This window comes from Lacerta agilis, chromosome 11, assembly GCF_009819535.1.
Source record: "Lacerta agilis isolate rLacAgi1 chromosome 11, rLacAgi1.pri, whole genome shotgun sequence".
Classification (NCBI taxonomy): domain Eukaryota; kingdom Metazoa; phylum Chordata; class Lepidosauria; order Squamata; family Lacertidae; genus Lacerta; species Lacerta agilis.
Genome location: NC_046322.1, coordinates 8,919,034 through 8,941,580, shown reverse-complemented (window position 1 = coordinate 8,941,580; position 22,547 = coordinate 8,919,034). Strand labels below are relative to the sequence as shown.

Genomic DNA, 22,547 nt, shown 5'->3' with positions numbered 1-22,547 from the left:
TTGCAGGAAAGGGTTAAGCACCCCTAACCCGCCGCTGCTTCTCCCACAGCTGCTATGTTCAAAAACTCTTGGGAGGTTCTCCAGCTCTAAGGCTGCGTCATGTTTGGTCCCGAGACACAAGTGATCCCTTCACTTACGGGAAAATAATCTTTGAAAAGTCTACCTTACGATTCCCAATAAACTCAGGCAAGGGGTGAAACGGGATTCCAGAATGCATCCCTTAAAGAGGACCAGCAGTTTATTCTTCACCGTTGCAAGTCCTGCTCAACACCTGCTGCTTTTAATACAAGAATCCCTGAGAAGTCCAACTAACCACCATCTCTTCTGCTATTGCAAGTATTGTCCTTGTTCCTCTGAAGAGGGGAGCACCAGCAGCAAAATACTTGTGGTGTCAGTGTGCGGTGGATCCTAGGTGTCAGCGGGGATGCGTGTATGTCTGGCGGTGGATGTAAGAGGATATTGCGATTAAATGGATTTCGGGCATAAAATACAGTGCAAAAATGCTTCCTGTTGCCTATTAGTAAAGGCAGGAGAGGGGAGAGAGGCTCAACAAACAACTGGCAAGCCCCTCTCAGTTCTTAGAAAAAAAATTAGTGTGCACCTTTGAGAATGGATTGTTCTGTTTCTCTTGGAAAGGAAAAATAATATCCATTTTAATGTTAAGTATTCAGTCTCTGGCTCCCAGAAATTTGTTGGGATCTGGATGGTTGAAATCTTGACTTGCCGGAGGGTGGAGTTCAGACAGACTCAAATTCTTTTTGCCACTCGGTGTATTTTTGGCTCAAGTTCTTAGCAGAGGGCTTTGTGTGAGTGATGACATCCAGGAAGTCTTCAGTGGTGACTGTGTCCAGTTCAATTACAGGTAAGCTCCCGCTGTCTGCAGAAAGAAGAGCATGGACCAAAACACACAGACACACCATTTGTTCATGTTACTGTCCCAGCTGCCCTGTTGATAGCATATACGTTAACCAAAAGAAGAATGGGTGTAGATATTACTCAAGTCTCCCCTTGAAGAAGGAAGAAGCTGCGGGAGGTGGGGGAGAGAGTTGGTCAGATGATGGGCTTGAGGGGGGATGTAATACCTCGTCCTTATTTTGTGAGGGTGGGGTTTGTTGGAGGCATGTGGGGGGAGGTGACAGCACCTCTTTAGCAGCAAAAGGGAACGAGGGAGAAGGAAGTGAGGAAGTCCCCAGGAAAGTTGCTGGGCAGAGAGAGATGAGGTCTAGGCGAGAAGCAGCGCTTCTGACGACTTAGTTGGGTGTAACAGAGACTATCAATCCTATCTCCTCGACCCTAAATGGGTGTTGAAAGTTTTAAAATGGTGCCAGCCTTGACTAAATAAAATGTCTGCAAAAAGGCTTCTAGAAAAATTTATTCCGCTGCCCAGGTGAGGTGCAGAAGAGAGATCGCCATTTATTTTGGGCTCTACTGGCAATACAGCCTTGGGCTGTTGAAACTTCCTGACAATTGGGAAGTTTTTAATCTGTGACATTTGAATGTATTTTAATATTTGTTGGAAGCCGCCCAGAGTGGCTTGGGGGACCTAGCCAGATGGGCGGGATACAAATAATAATAATAATAATAATAATAATAATAATAATAATAATAATAATAATAATAATAATAAATAAATAAATAATGGGAGGGAGGGAGGGAGGTGGGACATACAGATGACCATGTCCTGGCTGAATACTCCTAGAAAGGGTCTGATGCTCCCTTGTTTACTTTTAAATTTATAAATGGTAGGATCTGAGCAGAGGATTTCCAGTAAAAGACGATAGTGAATTCGCCCGTTACCCTTTCAACTCGGCTTGCTTGGAACATGACAGCCTGGCTATCTGTAATGAAGACTCTCTCGAGGTTTCTCCAGGACAGCAGTGAAACTTCCCTCTGAGGTGCCAGGCCATCATATCAAAAGCTGCGATGTTTTTAGGAGCGCTTCGTAACAGGAAATAGAACACCCCGACTGCAGTTCGTCGCTGGAAGGTATCTAGTGCCTGGCTCCTCAGCACAGCACTCTCTGCAATAGCAGGTGAGTGCCTGTGCAGCTTGAACACTCAGAAAACTTATTTGCTTACTTGTTTTTATTCAATTTCCCTGCTGCCCTTCATTTGAGGATCACAGGGCAGCTTACAATATTGTTGGCCTCCATCTTTCTCGAGAGACGATAGAGTGGCACCCCCAGGGGTGCAATCAAACTGCTGTGTTAGCAGCACCAAAGTGACCTCCCTGGGATGAAAGCCTGGGCAGTGACAAGACCCGCCCCCCCCACCCCCCGGCCTTGCGGATGTGGTCCAAAAGGAAGCAGAGCAAGACATTTGGCACCAGCTTGACTGCAGGAGTTGCTGGAAGGAGGCGTACGATGTGCCATCCAACCGTCTTAGGGACTCCACTCCGGATTTGTGTAGGGCTTACTCCTTTTCCCAAAGATGTCCCACAAGGCAGTGGAGGTTTAGAACCACAGTTTTCCTTCTCCTAGATGGACTACCTTCCCAGAAACTGCCTTCTTGACCGTTGGACCCACTCTTGGTCCCGTCCGCTCAATCCACCAGAACTTGTCTTCGCATGCAGGTGAAGTCCCTAACTCACCGGGGGTTTGAGAGCCATCAGCTACCCTTCACCTGGTTTAGTCAAACCGGCCAGACAAAACCGTTCCCAGGTTGTGGCCGCCGTCGCATGGAGGCACAGGTGAGAGCCGAGAGCTGGTTTACAATATAAAAACGCAAAAAACACAGACGTACCTGGCTGATGGTTTTCAAGGGCAGTGAAGATTTTTCTCACGGGGCGCATAGCAGCTTCTTTGCAGACCAACTTGATGTCAGAACCAGAGTAGCCTTCCATCTCCTAATCAGTAAATTGGAAAGACAACAGTTCAGTCTCCAGGAACTTTCCAATGCAAATGGGTGTAAATGTAGCACTTCAAAGAACATGGGATGTTTCAGAAAGTGATTGAGGTCCAGAGGAACGCCCCTTCACAAGCATGTCCATTTAGAATATGGCTCCCCCCCCACTTTTATTTCCCCCCAATTCCTGCCCTAGAAGTGAAGGACGACCATCCATATCTCAGTACATGCTGCTCTTACTTGTCCAATCCCCAGCTCTTTTGCCTCTCATATGGCAGTTGCCCCGCTCACTGATGCCAGGCGGGTACTTCTGTTTCATCCCAGTATGCTTCCGAGCACAATTCAAAGTGCTGGTGCTGACTTTTAAAGCCCTAAACGGCCTTGGCCCAGTATACCTGAAGGAGCGTCTCCACCCCATCATTCAGCCTGGACACTGAGGTCCAGAGCCAAGGGCCTTCTGGCGGTTTCCTCCCTGCGAGAAGTGAGGCTATAGGGAACGAGGCAGAGGTCCTTCTCAGTAGTGGCGCCCGCCCTGTGGAACGCCCTCCCATCCGATGTCAAGGAAATAAACAACTATCTGACTTTTAGAAGGCATTTGAAGGCAGCCCTGTTTAGGGAAGTTTTTTATGTTTGATGTTTTATTGTGTTTTTAATATTCTGTTGGGAGCGGCCCAGAGTGGCTGGGGAAACCCAGCCAGAAGGGCGGGGTATTATTATTATTATTATTATTATTATTATTATTATTATTACCATTATCCTTTGCTTGCGAACCTCATTCCAAACAACCCAAAAGTAGCAGGCACGGAGGTTTCCAGACCAGTCTCCCAGCCGGGAGGAGGAACAAGCTCAGAGCCAAAATGAAACTGCGTCAGGTTGGCCCCCAAAACACGGCTCTTGGGGCAGTGGGCCTCCTTTATGTTGAGTCAGCTTGGCACATGCCCAGGTCTACTTACGATGCAGTGTGGTGTAGTGTTTGCAGAGAGCCAGTGTGGTGTAGTGGTTAAGAGCGGTAGACTCGTAATCTGGGGAACTGGGTTCGTGTCTCCGCTCCTCCACATGCAGCTGCTGGGTGACCTTGGGCTAGTCACACTTCTTTGAAGTCTCTCAGCCCCACTCACCTCACAGAGTGTTTGTTGAGGGGGAGGAAGGGAAAGGAGAATGTTAGCCGCTTTGAGACTCCTTTGGGTAGTGATAAAGCGGGCTATCAAAGCCAAACTCCTCCTCCTCCTCTTCTTCTTCTTCTTCTTCTTCTTCTTCTTCTTCTTCTTCTGTGTGTATATATGCCTTGCCCCCTGTGAGATGCAACCGTTAACAGTGATGGCTTCTCCTCACCTGACTGAGTAAGCTGTAGTCTAGCTCCGTCCTCAGTTGGACTCCACCGCTGTTGCTCACGGGAGGAAGCCAGTGCTGAACCATTGCCTGCCTTGCCTCTTTATTCGGGAGGTCCACCAGGATCCTCTTCTCGAGCCGGCGCAACATGGCATAATCCAGTTCCCTAGAGAAGGAAAGGGAAAGGGGGAGAATGGCCGTGTCTACGGGGGTCCATTTGCCATTTTCTGAAGTGTGGGCTGCGATCTCTAGGAAATCATGGGAAAGGGTGGAGAGGGATTGCAAGTATATATATAAAACACTGAGTGTTGAAATCACTTTGCACACATTATCTTGATCTTCTTACGATACATGATGAGGGGCTGGGGGTGAGAGTGGCTGAGAGAACATTCCTGCCCTCAGGCCGCCTGGTGAAATCAAGGCAGGGATGTGATTTAAAGTCTCCACAGATTCACAGCTGAACCACAGAGCTCCAGTAGTCTCCATTCCTTGATGTTTCAAAATCTACTTGGTGCCTTTGCACTCATGGGAGGGCTGCTTTTGATCCAGCGAGGAGGGGGCCTATTTTTTGCCAATCACACAGAAAGAACCTCCACCCTCCACCACCCCAAATCTCCTTGGGAGAGTTGGGTGATTCTCCAGAACAGAATGCAAGGTTTGCTGCAGGAAGAGGGACAGGGATGGCAAAAATCTCCTCTCCACGTTTTTCTGTTGGAAGAGTAAGAATCTGCTGGATCAAAAGCAGGGCCAGATGTAGGTTTGATGAGGCCCTAAGCTACTGAAGGTAATGGAGCCCTTTATATGTCCAACTGTCCTTTGTCAGCAACAAAGTTTTTGTGTTGAATATATGCTATATGGTAATTCATAGGAGCCTACACAACACAAAACTCTGTTGCTGTATGTAGGTTTTATTTTATTTGTTTTTTATCTTATATTTTGGAAATGCACATCCATTTTTTTCCCCTTAAAATTTTTTTGGGGGCCCCCAAGAGAGTGGGGCCCTAAGCCAGGCATGGGCAAGCTTGGCCCTCCAGATGTTTTGGGACTACAACTCCCATCATCCCTAGCTAACAGGACCAGTGGTCAGGGATGATGGGAAGTTTGCCCACGCCTGCCCTAAGCTATAGCTTGTTTAGCTTATACGTAAATCCGGCACTGATCAAAAGCCTTCCATGAGTGCAACAGCACCAACAGGACTTCCACCCAATATGCTAAGAAGAATCTGGATAGTACGTATTTTCAGCCATTCCACTAGATCTACGTGACATTAAAAAAACTGGAGGGTTTTATCCTCAAACTTTTAAAAGTCACCTTTTAATACCAATGAAATCCATCCTTGCCTATTTATAGAGCATATCTTTCCTGAGCACTGGATGTTTTAAGCACCTTAAGCGTTTCTTTGCTGAAACCCTTCTTTAGCTTAGCCATAGTAAATAACTTGGCCATCAAGCCCCTTTTTAAATATTAGCAGCTGGCTTGCGCCGGCATATGTTGCCTTCACGGAGGATTATGCACTCCTGCGGCAAGAACTGCAGGAGCCAAGTAAAAAGCTCCCAATTAATCTTTGAAGGCTTTAACCAAATATCAAGGCTTTTACTGCTCTGGGTCTAAGTAAAATCTTTATCTGTGTTTAGAGGCTCACGCAAATGTATTCAAAGCGTACTCTCCGGATCTCTTACCAGGGCAGGTTGGAAGCCGCTAAAACAAAGACAAGATCATCCGACCGGGCCAGGCCATCCATCTGCACCAATAATTCCGTTTTCATCCTCCGGCTTCCTTCGTGTTCACCGCTACCAAGATGTGGAAGATGGAGAAAGGGAAAGGCGGAGTCAGTGTTATTCCCCGGCCTTACATCCGGACCACTGCCGTTACAGAGGCAGGGACAAGCTCAGAAACACAAACCCATTCATGGGTTTTGCGTCTCCCTGTCTCACTCAACCCCCCCAATTCCAAGCGCGGTTAAGTTCCATGAGATAAAACCTAAGCATTATGTCCAAACTTCATGGCGATTAATGCCCAGAAGTTAATTCTGCAATGAATCCACTCATGTAAGAGCACTAAAACGAAAGGAAATGCACACTCTGGAGTTTTATCTTTGCATGCAGATTAATGCAAGAGGCACTGAGCAGATCCCAAAGCCACCATTTAGTGAGAAGGCTATTAAGTCTTAAGTTAGATCAGCCTGGATAATTACAGGGAACAGAAACGGGCCATAGTTCAGCGGCAGAATGCAAGCTTTGTACATTCCCGATAAATACCAGGCAATATGGACTTCTGGTCTGATCCAGAGTGTCTTACTCATCCTATATATCCTTGTATCAAACTATGGTGCAAACTAAAGAGAAGCTCTCCTGGGCAAGCTCTGCTGAAATGAATGGGAGCAGCCCAAAAAACACATCTCTAACCGTTTGCTACTCCCATTCAGCTGAATGTGGGACACGCAGGAGAGCTTCGCAGCAGATTTTGTCATTCTTCTGTACAGGCAGAGTCTGCATTCTGCAACTGGGCGACAGCCAATTTTACAGGTTTCCTTGGCGAGATCTTGCGCTCTGCTTGGAATGTGCTTGATGGTTGAAGTTACTTTATCATTTATTTATAAAAAATATTTATCTACCACTACATCATTGAGAATAACAAAGCCATTTACAATAGCATTTGTACATAATAAAAGTACATAAAAAATTTAAACCCAAGGCCGTCAAGCAACTATTATGGAAAGATGAATTCTGAATTGCCTGAAGAAGCCTGGTGGGATAGAAGGATTTTCGGCAGATGTTTAAAGGTTGGAACAGAAGGCACCTGCTGATTCACTGTTGGAAGAGTATTCCACAATACAGGGTCAATGACACACTAAAGGCTCCATTTTGATGCCAAATGAGCCTTGTCAGCATGGAAAATAACCAACACTTCTGCAGATGATCTCAGTAATTGAGCTAAGGTAAAAGGGTCTAGGCCAGGGTTTCCCAAACTTAGATCTCCAGCTGTTTTGGGACTACAAATCCCATCATCCCTGACCAATGGTCCTGCTACCAAGGGATGATGGGAGTTGTAGTCCGAAAAAAACATCTGGAAACCCAAGTTTGGGAAACCCTGATCTGGGCGGTCCTTAAGGTAACCCTGAATCTAAGTCGCTCAGGGATTTGTAGATTAATACAGAGACCTTGAACCTGGCTCAGAGGGAGAATGACTGTACGGACAGACGTTGGCTGGGGTGTAAAAGCAGGTGGGTGGACTAAAAGAGGGATGTGGAACCTGTAGCCCTTCAGATGCTGTGGGACTACAACTCCCATCATTCCTGGCCATTGGCCATGCTGGCTGGGACTGATGGAAGCTGCATTGCACCATCATCTGTAGGGCCACAGATCAGGGCTGGAGAAGGGCAAGGCCCAGGGAGAATCCTAAGAGCTGGATAAAGAGACCTAGAGGTTTCATCTGGACCTGGGCCTCAGGTTCCCCACCCCTGACATAAACTCACATGCTTGCTGATTACTCTTATATTCCAGCTTTCCTCTGGGAGCTCAGAACAAGAGTATACTAGGTAGCCTCCCATTCAGGCAGACAAAGATCAGACGCAAGCATGCTTAACCCAGGGGGAAGGCTAAGTAGCTTAAGTCACAGACCTACTGGCACAAACAGATTTGGCTTTCCAAACATACTGCATTTGTAGGGATGTTTAGAGTCAGAAGTGGAAGAGCGAGATATACGGAAGGGAAAACGGATTTTTCTTGCAGTTAGCAAGGTAGGTTTATTTCTAAGCCATTCGGGAAGAGGATCTGCCTTACGGAAAACAGTCGGCAAAGGGGTATCCCCCCCTTGAACGTTTGTTACCCTGGGACTGTGCCTCGTTGGCTCATGACGGACTCCAGCTCATCCAGGAAGATTGTGGAGGGGGCATGGTAGCGGGCAAGTTCAAATAACACCTGTCCAAAAAGAAAGGGGGAGGGAGGGAGAGACAGCTCAAGTCAGGAGGGAGAAATCTCCCCAGTGCCATGCTCTTGCGCAACTTCAGCTACTGAGGATCACAAGCGGGGAGAGCGCTGTGAAACATGGACCACTTATAAACGCCATCTCCAACTCCTCGAAAGATTCCATCAATGATGTCGCCGGAAATTTTTACACATCACTTGGGAAGACAGGCGAAATAATGCCAGTGTACTGGAAGAAGCAAAGATCACCTGTGTCGAAGTGATGATTCTCCAACGTGAACTTCGTTGGACTGGTCATGTTGTGCAGATGCCTGATTATCGTATTCCAAAACAACTACTCTACTCCGAATTTAGAAATGGAAAGCATAATGCTGGTGGTCAACAAAAGAGGTTTAAAGACTCTCTCAAGGCAAATCTTTAAAAATGCAGTATAAATACCGACAACTGGGTAACACTGGCCTGCGAGTGCTCCAGTTGAAGAACAGCCTTTACCAAAGGTGTCATGGGCTTTGAAGACGCTCAAACTCAGGATGCAAAGGAGAAATGTGCTAAGAGGAAGGCACGCTTGGCAAACCCTCACCGTGATCAACTCCTGCCCGGAAAACTACGTCCCCACTGTGGAAGGATGTGCAGATCCAGAAATGGCCTCCGCAGTCACTTACAGCCTCTCTGTTAAGACTGTGCTGATGGAAGACAATCTTACTTGGCTATGAGTGATTGCCGAATAAAGAAAGAAAGAAAGTTGCACCCAGGTCCCTTAGGCATCTGACTGGCCACTGTGAGAACAGTATGCTGGGCTAGATGGGCCCTTGGACTGATCCAGCTCTTTTTACGTTCTTACTCTGCTTAAAAACCTCCAAGGTTCATAGCATTGCTATGTTCTTCCTGCACATTCGTCTTTAACCCATATTTATGATTATTCCATTCACTGCAGGCCATTTAGATCAACACCTTTGTTTTGGATAAAAACTGATTTATGTCAAACACATGAAGTCCTTTTCCCCGGGCTCAGGCTTCATTTGCTTTCACTGCAGACAGGCCCGTCTTAGAGGGATCTGCCGCCCTGGCGCAGCGATCCCTCGGCGCCCCCAGCCTGCCGCCTCTCCGCCCGCCTCCCTCCCGCGCTGGCCGCCCCTCGGGAGGGGAGGTGGGCGAGCGGGGGATGAGAGGCGTGGCGTTGGAGCGGGCACCCGCGCTCCGGCGGGCGGAGGATGAGGGGCGGACGGACGGGCGCTCGCGCACCGGCGGGAGGGCGGGCTGCAAGCCGGCGGGGGGGGGGGGCGGGCGGCAAGCCGGTCGCCCTCGCCTCCCAGAGCCCCAGCTGGAGTGCTGGAAGGTCGCGCAAAGCCCTGCGCCGCTCCAGCTGGGGCTCCGGGAGGCGAGGGCGGGCGGCTTACAGCCCGCCCGCCCGCCGGCGTGCGAGTGCCCGCCTGCCCATGGGGGCGGGGGCGGGTTGGGGAGGGGGAGCCCGGTATGCCGGCGGGCTCACGGGGGCGCCCCTGGGGTGCCCTGCGCCCTGGCGCGCCGCGCCACCGGCCTCTATGGATGAGACGGCTCTGACTGCAGATATATTTTAGAAACACTAAACTAATGGCAACTTCCAAGTGTGGGCTGGAATAGAGCCAAATGCTGTACATTTTTGATGCAGTTGGACTGCAGTGAATGATTATGTTCACTTACTCATATTCTGTCATTATGATCTTATGATCCATTCAGAGAATTGAGAGTACAGAGTTAATAAAATAAAAGGCTGCACTTGTTTTGTTTTCTGCCATGGGCTCTGACAGAGAGAGAGAAGGGAAGGCAGATGCCACAAGGCTAGTTGGAGAAAACATCTGAAACGCTGCCTTGCTTTGGTAGGCCGAACCACTTCTTAAATCGGAACAGCTTATAAAAGAGGAGAGAAAGAGCAAACACACACAAATAATCCTGTCTTTGCATTTTAAATCTTTTCTCCTAAATCCTACCCAAGTATATGGAGAATAATAGGATAGAAGGAAATTATTCCAGAAAGGGATTCTGGGCAAATCCTAAAAGAGCACCAAGGATTAAAACATTCCCCTTTTATGTATTGTTGCTCCATATATATATATATTTAAAAACATAAATGCAAGTTAGAATAAAGTTGGGTTGGCTGGACTAAATAGCTTCTGTTTTCCTGATCAAAACACAACGTGGATAATCCCACGTATTACACAAAATGAGATTTTTGTTGGCTTTTCTTTTTAAACGAAGGATGATGGCTTATTTTTCTCCACAAACAGAATTCTTAAGGAGAGGTAAAACCCAATATCCTGTCACTTTTAGCATCATGTGTTCTTGCTTTCCTTGCTTAAAAAGATGACTGCATTCAAACTCCATTCTGACGCAAACTGCAGCGTGGGTCTGAAGTTGCAGCTTTAATCTTTGCCGTTAATGGAACCACGTACTGTGAGCCCATTTCACTGCTGCAGCCAGATGAATCAAAGAATCATAGAGTTGGAAGAGACCACAAGGGCCATCCAGTCCAACCCCCTGCTAAGCAGGAAACACCACCAAACCATTCCTGACAGATGGCTGTCAAGCCTCCGCTTAAAGACCTCCAAAGAAGGAGACTCCACCACACTCCTTGGCAGCAAATTCCACTGTCGAACAGCTCTCACTGTCAGGAAGTTCTTCCTAATGTTTAGGTGGAATCTTCTTTCTTGTAGTTTGAATCCATTGCTCCGTGTCCGCTTCTCTGGAGCAGCAGAAAACAACCTTTCTCCCTCCTCCATATGACATCCTTTTATATATTTGAACATGGCTATCATATCACCCCTTAACCTTCTCTTCTCCAGGCTAAACATACCCAGCTCCCTAAGCCGTTCCTCATAAGGCATTGTTTCCAGGCCTTTGACCATTTTGGTTGCCCTCCTCTGGACACGTTTCAGCTTGTCGGTATCCTTCTTGAACTGTGGTACCCAGAATTGCATTGGCCTTTTTTAGCTGCTGCATCACACTGTTGACTCATGTCAAGTTTATGGTCTACCAAGACTCCTAGATCCTTTTCACATGTACTGCTCTCAAGCCAGGTGTCACCCATCCTGTATTTGTGCCTTTTGGGTTTGTTTGTTTTTGCCCAAGTGTAGTACTTTACATTTCTCCTTGTTAAAATTCATCTTGTTTGCTTTGGCCCAGTTGTCTAATCTGTTAAGGTCATTTTGAAGTGTGATCATGTCCTCTGGGGTATTAGCCACCCCTCCCAATTTGGTGTCATCTGCAAACTTGATCAGGATGCCCTCAAGCCCATCATCCAAGTCATTGATAAAGATGTTGAATAGACTGGGCCCAAGACAGAACCCTGTGGCACCCCACTAGTCACTTCTCTCCAGGATGAAGAGGAGCCATTGATGAGCACCCTTTGGGTTCAGTCAGTCAGATTATAGACAGATGATTACAGACGGATTCTGCATTTACACACCAGTACAGAAAGATAAAGGCCAGATAACCCATCATACTAAGAAACAAAGGTGTCATTTAATAATAAAAACACTTAGTCCTTAGAACTCCAATGACCGGCTTAGCAGTATGCGATCAGTGCGTTAGCAAACCCTTGGTAAAATCTCCAAAGTGGATCTCTTCTTTGGCTTATCATTGCCCTCCCCATAACTAGCAGAACTAGTGGGGTGCAGCACTCATCTCTGCTTTCAGGCCGAGGGAGCCGGCATTTGTCCATAGACAGCTTTCCGGGTCATGTGGCCAGCATGACTAAACCGCTTCTGGTGCAACGGGACACTGTGACGGAAGCCAGAGCGCTCGGAAATGCTATTTACCTTCCCGCCACAGCAGTACCTATTTATCTACTTGCACTGGCGTGCTTTCAAACTGCTAGGTTGGCAGAAGCTGGGACAGAGCAACGGGAGTTCTCCCCGTCACGCGGATTCGAACCACCAACGTTCTGATCAGCAAGCCCAAGAGGCTCAGTGGTTTAGACCTCAGTGCCACCCACATCCTGATATAGATGATACAGATATAGATATACAGACACAGATCTAGGTGGACCTCACCCTGATCTGGAAAGGAAACTCTTGCCTAAGACAAACTGAAGACAAACTCTTGCCTAAGATTTCCCCAAGACAAACTGAAGACTCGGGATCACTTAAATTAGGCTAGCTATACCTTCCCTGTTCCAGAAAATGAACTCATGTTTGAATGGTGCAAATCAAGAGTTGGGCCATGGGGCTTCTAGAAAAGAAAGGAGGGGAGGGGGGGGAGAATATGTCCATTCCTGCATTAGGCCACGTCACTCAAGGATTCTCTGCCAAACACTGTGGATTTCTGCCAGGGCATGAGGAAAACAGAAGGTGCTCTTACTCTCACAAGCTTTTCTGAATCCCCCCTCCATTTGCTGACGATGGTGGATGCCGAGATGTTGAAGAAGGTTGTGTTGCATTCAGTGGCAACAGCTTTGGCTAGCAAAGTCTTCCCAGTACCTACAAGGTGCAGAAAAATAAGTCAGCACTCAGTCTCGACACAGGTGCTCCTCAACATTTCTCCCCGCTGAGGAACTGTGCAAGCCTTTTATCCCCACAATAAATGATTCCCCTGAGCTATTTGGTCAAAAGAGGCGTACCTCCGTTAAAAAAAACCCCCATTAATCATCTGAAAGGAGTTTGAAAAAGCGAAATAATTTATCAGCAGTGACATTTCCGTAACAACCACTCGACCAGCATTCAAGCAAGTGTTAGCTGGGAAGAAAACCTTGTCTTTCTATCTTAACACTATCATTCGGGTTTGGGAGAAATAATATTCTCCCAGGAATGGATGGACTAGAGATAGGAAGAAAGGGTACTATTGAGATTGTATGTAGCAGTTAAGTCACAGACCTACATTCATTGTGTAAAATAAATCCTCCCAAAACAGATGCAGTGGCCATTTAGTTAACCATTCTGTCAAAAACACTCCCAGTTTTGGAGCAGTTTTGCAAGGTGTCAGGAAACCGCCCTCGCCGGAGCTGGAAGCGGTCCCGGGGCTTTTTCAGTATCGGGAACCCCCGTCTCCGCTGAGCAGCTCGTCATCTTTCCCCAGTGGAGTAAGCGATCACTCCACTGTGGGGAGGGGGAGATGGAGGCAGGAAGTGGGCGCAGGGGCTGTGGCAGGGATGGAGAGCCTCTGCGCCAAGCGGGAAGAGGGGGAGGGGGACCCTTTCCGTCACCCCGTTTTAGCAGGGAGGAAGGACGTAGAGGTGGGAGGCGGGGGTTCAGGATCCCGCGCCTTTTATGTTGGGCAAAGAACCGGAAACGGGCATTCCCGGACTCTGCAGAAGGATGAGCTGGACGTCTTTATTTTTGCTCCACTGTAAATATCTGCACAATAAAGAACTTAGTGTTTAGAAGTTCTGCGTTTGGCTGATTTCTCATGAGCAACCACTGAAACTCTTTACAAAAGGGATTCACAGGTGGTGGGTTTGTTTTTGTTTTTTTAAAGGCAGCATATAGAGACATATCTCTTTAAAACCTTTTCCTTTTTAAATGGAGAACAGCTCCTCTGCAGCAAGAGGGAATGCCAGAGTGTCAGAAATGGAAGCTGATCTTGCATTCATCTCACAAGATATGCAAGACTGCAAGAGAATTTATGTGGCCAGGTCCACACCGTGGATGTGAGCAATATTGGAAAATGTTATGTCTGGAGTTCATTCACAAACTGTAGTTATGCAGACAGTACCTGGGGGCCCGTAGAGCAATAGTCCTTTCCATGGAGAGAGGATGCCAGTAAACAGTTGTGGATACTAAGCAGAGAAAAATAATATCAGGATTAAATAATAATAACAATTCTTGGGAGTCAAACTGCAATTTTTGCACCCAAATGACCACCATCCCAATATGCTGATTTCACAACTGTTCACCTGTAGACCACATGAATGATGGGGGCAGTTTGCAACTGAACGCCATGTGTAACTGACACAGGGAAGACATGCAATAAACCCGAGGCAAAATAGCAACTTCTTGCAGATTCTGCTTTGCAGACTTCCAGCTTCACCAAAGCATGAGAGAGAAGAAAGGTCTGTTTTTCAGGCATATCCTTGGGCATGTCCAAAGGTATTGTAAGCAACAGTGGGGTGTTTGGGGGTGGAGACGGGGCAGTTTATCATTCATTACAGTCATCCAACAAATACTCTGCAGTTCTGTGACTTAATCTATGACCAGTGATGGCTCACTGTAATGTTTATTAGGGCTGGGATAGCACAGTCGGTAGAGCATGAGACTCTTAATCTCAGGGCCGTGGGTTCAAGCCCCACGTTGGGCAAAAACATTCCTGCATTTCAGGGGGTTGCACTAGATGACGCTTGTGGTCCCTCCCAACTCTGATTTAAATACTGAAGATCTGTGTTTTGAGGAGACAATGAAGCTGTCTAATGCATGATCAGGACATTCATCCATTTAGGCCAGCACAGCCTACTCTGGTGGGCAGCATCTCTCTAAAGTCTCAGACGGAGGAATGTCTCTACTGTCTGAAACACTGAAAAGACACTGCCAGTGAGATGAATACCGACTCCAAAAAACACAACTGCTTATACATCCACCTAGCCTAGTACTGTCTACTCTGACTGGCAGAGGCTCTCCAGGGTCTCATGAAAGGGTCTCTGTGATTACCAGTTCCTAATGCTTTTTAATCAGAAATGCCAAGGTCTGAAGCTTGGACCTTCTGCATGCAGAGCGACAGCCGACCCAGGTAAAGGGGGGTCTGGGCCTACACCCCAAGAAGGGAAAGCTGCAGCCAAACTCCTGCACCACAGCAGCGCTGGAATGAAGCTGAATTCTGGCAGGCAGGGAGTAGAAGGCACTGAAATGCCAGTAAACTTCAGAGATAGCTCAACCAAGGGAACTCTATCTGACGCTCATTCCTCATTCCATGTCTGGCCCGATTTGGCTCCCTAGCCCCCTCTGAAAAATCAGTGCTAGAAACAGAGATATGAAAGCTAGGAGCTTAAATGGCACCTAGGTTATGGGCGCAACAACGAAATGTCTAGGTATGCTTTTTATAACAAGAATACAAAGCTGAAAATGAATGAAATGCAGCTAAAATATTATGTTCATTTTTCACATAGTCTAGTCCTTCCCCTGCCTACCCCCCTCCTATTTTTAAGAGGGCCTCTTCTCCAGTCTTAAAAGAGTAGCTGGAAGTGGGGAGGCAGAAAAAAGCTCCTTGTTTCCTTTCCTTTCCTTCCACTCTGCAGTTTTAATTTGAAATCTTAGGCGCAGTACTGCGCCCAGAGCTCAGAAACTGCTCACGTTGCAACATGCGCCTAGAACAATGGGAGTTTCGAATACTGCTGAGAAGTTGACACTTTCAAGATCAGGAGTGCCAATCCGGAGAGAAAGAAACTTTCAAAACAGGTTCCCTTACCCTGATTGGGTACACAACAGCTTCCTTGACCAACCGCTTGGCTGCATCGAGGCCAATGATATCGTCCCACTTTACATTCGGGTTGTGGAGGTAGATATCCTGCAAGACATTGTTTGGTCTTCTTAAAAGGCAGGGCTCCGGCTTCCCTGTACAGTCAGGGAAACATCGGTGCAGCAAAATAAGCTCCGTTATGCCAGGGCATAAAAACAAAACAGTACCCACAGAAAGAGACAGTTTGCTTTGCAGTGTTTCTCAGTCGGTCCCCAGCCTGTTGTTGGACTACAACTCCCATCATCCCTTACTAGCAGGGCCAGTGGTCAGGGATGATGGGAGTTGTAGTCCAAAAACAGCTGGGGACCCAAGCCTGAGAAACACTGGCAGAGGGAATATGCACAAAATTGTTATTGCCACGGAGGACTAAAAATTCTGAACATGCTCACTTAAGAGACAATCCCACTGAAATTGACTGTTCCTGCAGAGCAACTAGGCTTAGGGCTGCAGAGTGGGAGTCTTATGATGGGGTGGGCACAATGTACCCTAAGTGAAGGCCTCTAAGTACAGTGGTACCTTGGTTCTCAAACGCCTTGGTTCCCAAACCCGGAAAACCCGGAAGTAAGCATTCTGGTTTTCGAACATTTTTCGGAAGCCAAACATCCGATGTAGCTGTCAGCTATTGTTTCTGGGGCGCCTGCACCAATCAGAAGCTGCGCCTTGGTTTTCAAACATATCAGAAGTCAAATGGACTTCCAGAATGGATTAAACTTCTGTTTTTGCTATTTATTTTGCGTTTTGGTTTGTGAGGCTGTTTTGGTTAATCTGTTTTTGTGACTGTGTGGGACCCAGTTCAGCTACTGACTGATTGATTGTGTGACTGCAGAAATGGATAAAAAGCCCCCCATCCAAACAATGACTATTATCTGTGCAGGTAAGAAAAAAAAATATTTTAACTTTAATCATCTACAATACTGACTTGTTTATTTTATAGTACAGAACATTGATTATTGCTTTCCTTTTCTGGATCAATGGTCTCATTAGATAGTAAAATTCATGTTAAATTGCTGCTTTAGGGGTTGTTTTTAAAAGTCTGGAACCGATTAATCCGTTTTGCATTGCTTTTTATGGGAAAGCGCGCCTTGGTTTTGGAACGCTTTGGTTTTGGAATGGACTTCCGGAATGGATTAAGTTTGAGAACCAAGGTACCACTGTATATGTAAAGGTCTGCTCTTCCCTGCCACCCCTCCCAGCAGCTCCTTGCTGTGCATCAATGAGACATTTTGAGGAGGGGATGCTTGAACTAGGTTGCTGTAAAGGTAAAGAGACCCCTGACCATTAGGTCCAGTTGCGGACGACTCTGGGGTTGCGGCACTCATCTCGCTTTACTGGGAGAGGGAGCTGGCCTACAGCTTCCGGGTCATGTGGCCAGCATGACTAAGCCACTTCTGGCGAACCAGAGCCGCGCACGGAAATGCTGTTTACCTTCCCGCCGGAGCGGTACCTATTTATCTACTTGCACTTTGACGTTCTTTCGAACTGCTAGGTTGGCAGAAGCTGGGACAGAGCAACGGGAGTTCTCCCCGTCACGGGGATTCGAACCGCCGACCTTCTGATCGGCAAGCCCTAGGCTCTGTGGTTTAGACCACAGCGCCACCCGCGTTTGCTGTAGAACTAGTTTGCTGTAGAAAGTTAAAATTTTCACTTGTTGCTTCGCCCATTTTCACCTCTAGCCCCACCCCAGCCCCAGAAAGCTGCCCAGATGTGAATGAAGCCCTCAACCTGAAAAGGGTTCCCCACCCCTTCCGCAGAGCATCTAGTCTCGCCTCCTGTGCATACACAGAGAGCACAACCCAGCAGGGAAGTCTCTTGCAGGGACCCCACTGCAGTGGGTGGAAGCTGTACAAGAAGAGCGAAGGTTGCGGCTTCCACAAGGGACTTTCCTGCTGGGCCGTGCCCTGAATGTGGTTATTCATAGACTTTCCTCCTGTTCCCCTATGCTGACGTCAGGTACAGAAATGCGGAAAAGCGGAGGATTAATTCTTTGACCGACTAGGCTCAGCATATACTCCAGGACTGAAAAGAAACAAGGTTCGGTCTTACCCTGCTCACAACTGTCGCAAGTTCTCTCATTTCACCAGTCATCCCAATAAAGGCACCCAGAGGTTTTAATAACCGTTCCTACAAAAAAGACACATGTACACGCAATCTATATACAGTATAGCAGGCATGTCCAATAGGTCGGTCACGGGGGTGTCCCAGGTTGATCGCGGCATGAAGTACAGCAGGCATAGGCAAACTCGGCCCTCCAGATGTTTTGGGACTACAACTCCCATGATCCGTAGCTAACAGGACTAGTGGTCAGGGACGATGGGAGTTGTAGTCCCAAAATATATGGAGGGCTGAGTTTGCCTATGCCTGAAGTACAAGAACAACAAGAACAACTTTGGTCAACCCTCCCCTCCCCCAAAAAAGCTCAACAACTCCTGGCAATGACAATGGGTAGATCACAGCCGGTCTTTTTATACTGTGAGTAGATTGCAGTCTCTAGGAAGTTGGACGTGCCTGAAATATACCATGCAAAAAAATATTGTTTCAGTTATTTTGAGGAGCTGCAAAACTTTAAATTAAGTATGTGAGTTTTAAATATGCAATGCCATTTTTGGAATACTTTTTTCATATTAAGTCCTGTTCAAGCTGTCTTCCCCAGCCCCAGCTCTATCCCTGTGCAAATACAGCGTTTTCCAGTCCTCATGCTCTCCCCACACAGTTCCACCAAATATACAAGGTAAAGTCCAATTTGGGAGATACTGTGGATAGGAGGAGATACTGCATCCTATCCAGGATCTAAGGTGCTATTGTGTTTGAACAGCCAAAAGAACTTCCAGTTTGGACGTCACCATCTATGCATGTTGAGGAGAGGAGAGAGGATGATACATGCAAGTCCAAAGGCCACTCCAAAAGACTTTTCTTCCCACTTGGATTTACCAGATTCTTATTGTCAGTTTGCATTTCTTAGTGCAGAAAGCATTGATCTGATGTGTAGAGATCTTTTCTATTCTGATTAATACAAGAGGATTCTAGAAGCTAGTAGAAGCTTCTGTGTGTGAGAGAAGCAGGCAGAAGGGTTATGAGTTGTTTGGGTTACACCTTCTGGAAGCTGAGTACAGCTGGTTTGAACTGGTTCTCTTATCTCTATTCTGCTGATTATAAATATTGGCCAGGAGGAGCCTGGGTCTCACTTTCTCTTTCTGACTCTCTTTTGTTCTGGGTGCTGTTCTGTACATAGTATGCTTAGTGTTAAGATTTTAGACTTATTATGAGTTCTTGTTAAGTTTTATTGTAAGTGCTGCAACTGGATCTCTTATGGACTGTGCCATTCCTGATTGCATTTGGCTTCGTGACCATTCTGCTTGTTTGCCTTCAGCACCAGTAAAAGCTATGCTGGATGAAGTACTATTGCCTCTGGTCTATTTTGGGGGACTCTGCAACGTGTTTTAAGTTTTTCCTCCACACGTATGAGACACTTACTACTTCTCAACTTTTATTTTACCAGGTGGAAAGAACATCACTCACCGAAGGATCTGGATTGCAGTTAAGGCTGTTCACAGCAATTTCATTTGATGCTCCTTTGATAGCATCCTGGATCATCCCACGAAAATCGATGATTTGGCCCTACAGGAGAAATAAATAGTGTTTACCGGACCCTGGAGCCCATGGCAGGTCTTCAGCCTGGAACACAAGAGATGCTGGACAGGGAACCAAAGTGTAAGAAGCCAGACCAGTAGGGAAGCCACTGGAACAACGGGTGGAGGTGGGGCTGCCCCAAACCATCTGTAGGGCACCAATTTAGGGAAGGCTGCTGTAAGGCATCCATAGGTTTCCACCTTCAGACACCCAAACACTCTTACTGTATAGTAACAATCCATGCATGCTCTGAGGCTTCTGACTAACCCTCCTAGGATGAGTGCCTTCTCCACTTCCTTTCTGGATTGCAGACACGTTTAAACCAAACTCAGATGGCACTCGGGCAAAAGCGTCTTCACTCTCCTACAGAAAACAAACACAAACACAGACCAATTTTGAAATTACAAGAGGTTTCCAAGCAGGCATGTTTGAGAAACGCCCACAATTCTCTGTGCTTGGCATCCCCAGCGCAACCAATGGGTTCTATTGGGGTTTGTAACATCCACGATGGTTGCCGCTAGCACACAACGGTGCTGATCTCTGCCTTTGCTTCCTGTTGAGCACAGGGCAGGAAATGAGAAAATGCAGCAATGCTCAATATTCAACTTTGCTCAGTAAGATACCCCTGAAGAGCAGGGAGGAGGCAGCTGAAAATAATCACTCTGGCTTGTTTTGCCTGTGGTGTGGAAGCAGCAAGGGCAGGGGAACCTTTTGGGCAATGTGGGTCAGCACACTGCTTGTTCGCACTGAACCATGGTTTGTTTTAAACTATGGTTTAATGTGACGTGCAAACCAGCCATTATTGCCACAGATACAAGTTTAGCAGCAGTAACTCTTGAAACTGATCTAGCTCCATACACTTTTCTCTCTCTTTTCATCCAAGCCAGGTTAACCAACAATCTCAGAATAGTTTTGGAATACAGAGAGTATATCTATAGTAGAAACACATATTGGTTATAGTCTAGTTTAACTGTAGTAATGGCAATCCCCAAAGAACCTCCCTTCCAATTATGCAAATATATTCACATATTCTCACTCTCTCTGTAAATGAAAATATATCAAGGCTCCCTAATCCGTAATTGTTTTTTCCAATAAAGAACAAAAAGCTGTCATTTAGAAAACACTGTGTATACAGCTTGTCCATTTCATTTCTATACACCATCTCTTTTAGCTTACTCATATGAGCAATTTCTAATGATTTAAATAACCATTCCCCAACAGATGGGACAATAGAGCTTTTCCAATATTGGGCAAGAACAACCCTTGCTGCAATTAAGAGATAAATAATCAAGTTTTCACTTCCTTTGTTATGGCATATCTTGTATACAATCCAGCAACATATTTAAGGCATCCAGTCTAGTCTTACTCCAGTTATCTGGTTGCTTGTTTGAAATGCTTACACCCAATAAGCTTCGGGAGTTGTAATTTGGTGAGGATATGGGCAATTATCTGTCTACAAAGCTGTTGCCATCCTTCCAGCACTTGTTCCCAAAGTTTGCTGGGGAGACGGAATGTCTATTAAGCAGATTTCAGTCTGTGGTTGTCCCAGGATGTCCAAAGTTTTAATCATCCTTCTACCTCCCCAATACTTTTAGACAAAACCTCCTATAAAGGTTTTAGCAGCCCCAGTAATCTACCGGTTGCTGTATCCTATTGCTAAGCGCACTGCACTCCCCAAATTTACAAAACGGGGGCGGGAGGAGGATATAAAAAAGGAATCTCAACCTCTTTAGGACTATCCTTGATGGAATGTTTTGGCTCGACTGTCCTACGAGAAATACTTTTCGAAAGTGGCCTCTGATTTGCCGGGTGAATCTTAGGAAGATTTCGACATGTGCTGCTTGTTGCCCTAGAACAAAAAAAAAAAAAAGGAAAAGCTTTCAGGAAGGGTCAAGTTTACAACCTGTCTTGATATGGTGAAGGACTGAAGTTAAGGATGGGATTTCCCCATTTAACTCCTGGCACTCCTGGCAGGCCACACCCCCTCTCCCAGTTCAAGCTCCACCCTCTCCCTGGGCACCCACCCTTCAGTACATGGGTAGGCAACCTAAGGCCCGGGGGCTGGATCCGGCCCAATCGCCTTCTAAATACGGCCCATGGGTGGTCCAGGAATCAGCGTGTTTTCACATTAGTGGAATGTGTGCTTTTATTTAAAATGCATCTCTGGGTTATTTGTGGGGCATAGGAATTTGTTCATTATTTTTTTTCAAAATATAGTCCAGCCCCTCACAAGGTCTGAGGGACAGTGGACCGGCCCCCTGCTGAAAAAGTTTGCTGACCCCTGCTCCAGTACATGCGAGACCCTGACAGACTGGAATGGGCTCTTTTCATACTCAGTGCAAGACACTTTGTGATGTGGTTAAGCGCGAGAAGTGTGTGTGTGTGTGTGTGTGTGTGTGTGTGTTGGCACTATGACTGTCTGTGCCTCTGCCAAGGGTCTGTCCTATGCTAAAAAGGTGCAATTTTGTGTTTGGCACCACCCACTTTAGGTCTGGCCCTGCCCACTCCTGGAATGCACCCATCAGGAATAAATAATGTTGTGATTGCATGGCTAAGAAAAATCTTTTTTACTACCAATGGTGTCCTCATGGCAGCCATTTCTCTTACCTTTTTTGTTTCCCTCCAACTCTTGATTTGTTGTCTGCTGTTTGTTGGCGGGAAAGAGAAGAGAGAGAGAACTTGCCTTTCTTTTAAATAAAATAATGTATATAGTCGAGAGCCACAATTCAGCCACAAAGTTAAGCATGCTGAAGCTTGCCCAGCACAGTGATCTACTCTTTGCTCTGACACAAGTTGTTCTTTCCTATAATGAAAGCTGACAACTGGACAACGAAAATGGATTCTACAAGAGACTGGTATTGATGAACTTGAAGAATACATGATCCCCTTTAATCAATGGTTGATGACACGACAACACCCACATCATATGAAAGGATTGCTTACAGATGTAGACTTTGTTTGGATAAATATAATGACACCTGGAATGAGTTTCTACAGAATACAGTAGGTTACTAAGAATCAAATATATATTAGGACAATAATATTATTCATATAATAATGCATGGAAATGTAACTATTATAGTTACTGTATTGTATTATATGTTTATAATACAATACAGTAATTTATTATATTATATGAGAGCCAGTGTGGTGTAGTGGTTAAGAGCGGTAGACGCATAATCTGGTGAACCGGGTTTGCGTCTCCTCTCCTCCACATGCAGCTGCTGGGTGACCTTGGGCTAGTCACACTTCTTTGAAGTCTCTCAGCCCCACTCACCTCACAGAGTGTTTGTTGTGGGGGAGGAAGGGAAAGGAGAATGTTAGCCGCTTTGAGACTCCTTCAGATAGTGATAAAGCAGGATATCAAATCCAAACTCTTCTTGTTCTACTTTTAAACATGCAT

General features: G+C 46.4%; 1 protein-coding gene across 1 annotated transcript in view; it reads right to left on the bottom strand.

The window, feature by feature from the left end:
- Window positions 1–590: 590 nt before the first annotated feature.
- Window positions 591–22,547, bottom strand: part of KATNAL2 (katanin catalytic subunit A1 like 2) — a 34,221-nt gene continuing 12,264 nt past the window's right edge. Inside the window, exons 4-16 of the mRNA XM_033164549.1 lie at window positions 21,752–21,788; window positions 20,870–20,993; window positions 19,412–19,507; window positions 19,034–19,132; window positions 17,561–17,638; window positions 15,467–15,565; window positions 13,784–13,847; window positions 12,434–12,552; window positions 8,001–8,092; window positions 5,852–5,962; window positions 4,176–4,338; window positions 2,742–2,844; window positions 591–877 (exon numbers count right to left, since the gene is read on the bottom strand). Coding sequence (XP_033020440.1) covers window positions 738–877; window positions 2,742–2,844; window positions 4,176–4,338; window positions 5,852–5,962; window positions 8,001–8,092; window positions 12,434–12,552; window positions 13,784–13,847; window positions 15,467–15,565; window positions 17,561–17,638; window positions 19,034–19,132; window positions 19,412–19,507; window positions 20,870–20,993; window positions 21,752–21,788 — 1,325 coding nt within the window. The 3' untranslated portion in view covers window positions 591–737. The remainder of the gene's footprint in view (window positions 878–2,741; window positions 2,845–4,175; window positions 4,339–5,851; window positions 5,963–8,000; window positions 8,093–12,433; window positions 12,553–13,783; window positions 13,848–15,466; window positions 15,566–17,560; window positions 17,639–19,033; window positions 19,133–19,411; window positions 19,508–20,869; window positions 20,994–21,751; window positions 21,789–22,547) is intronic.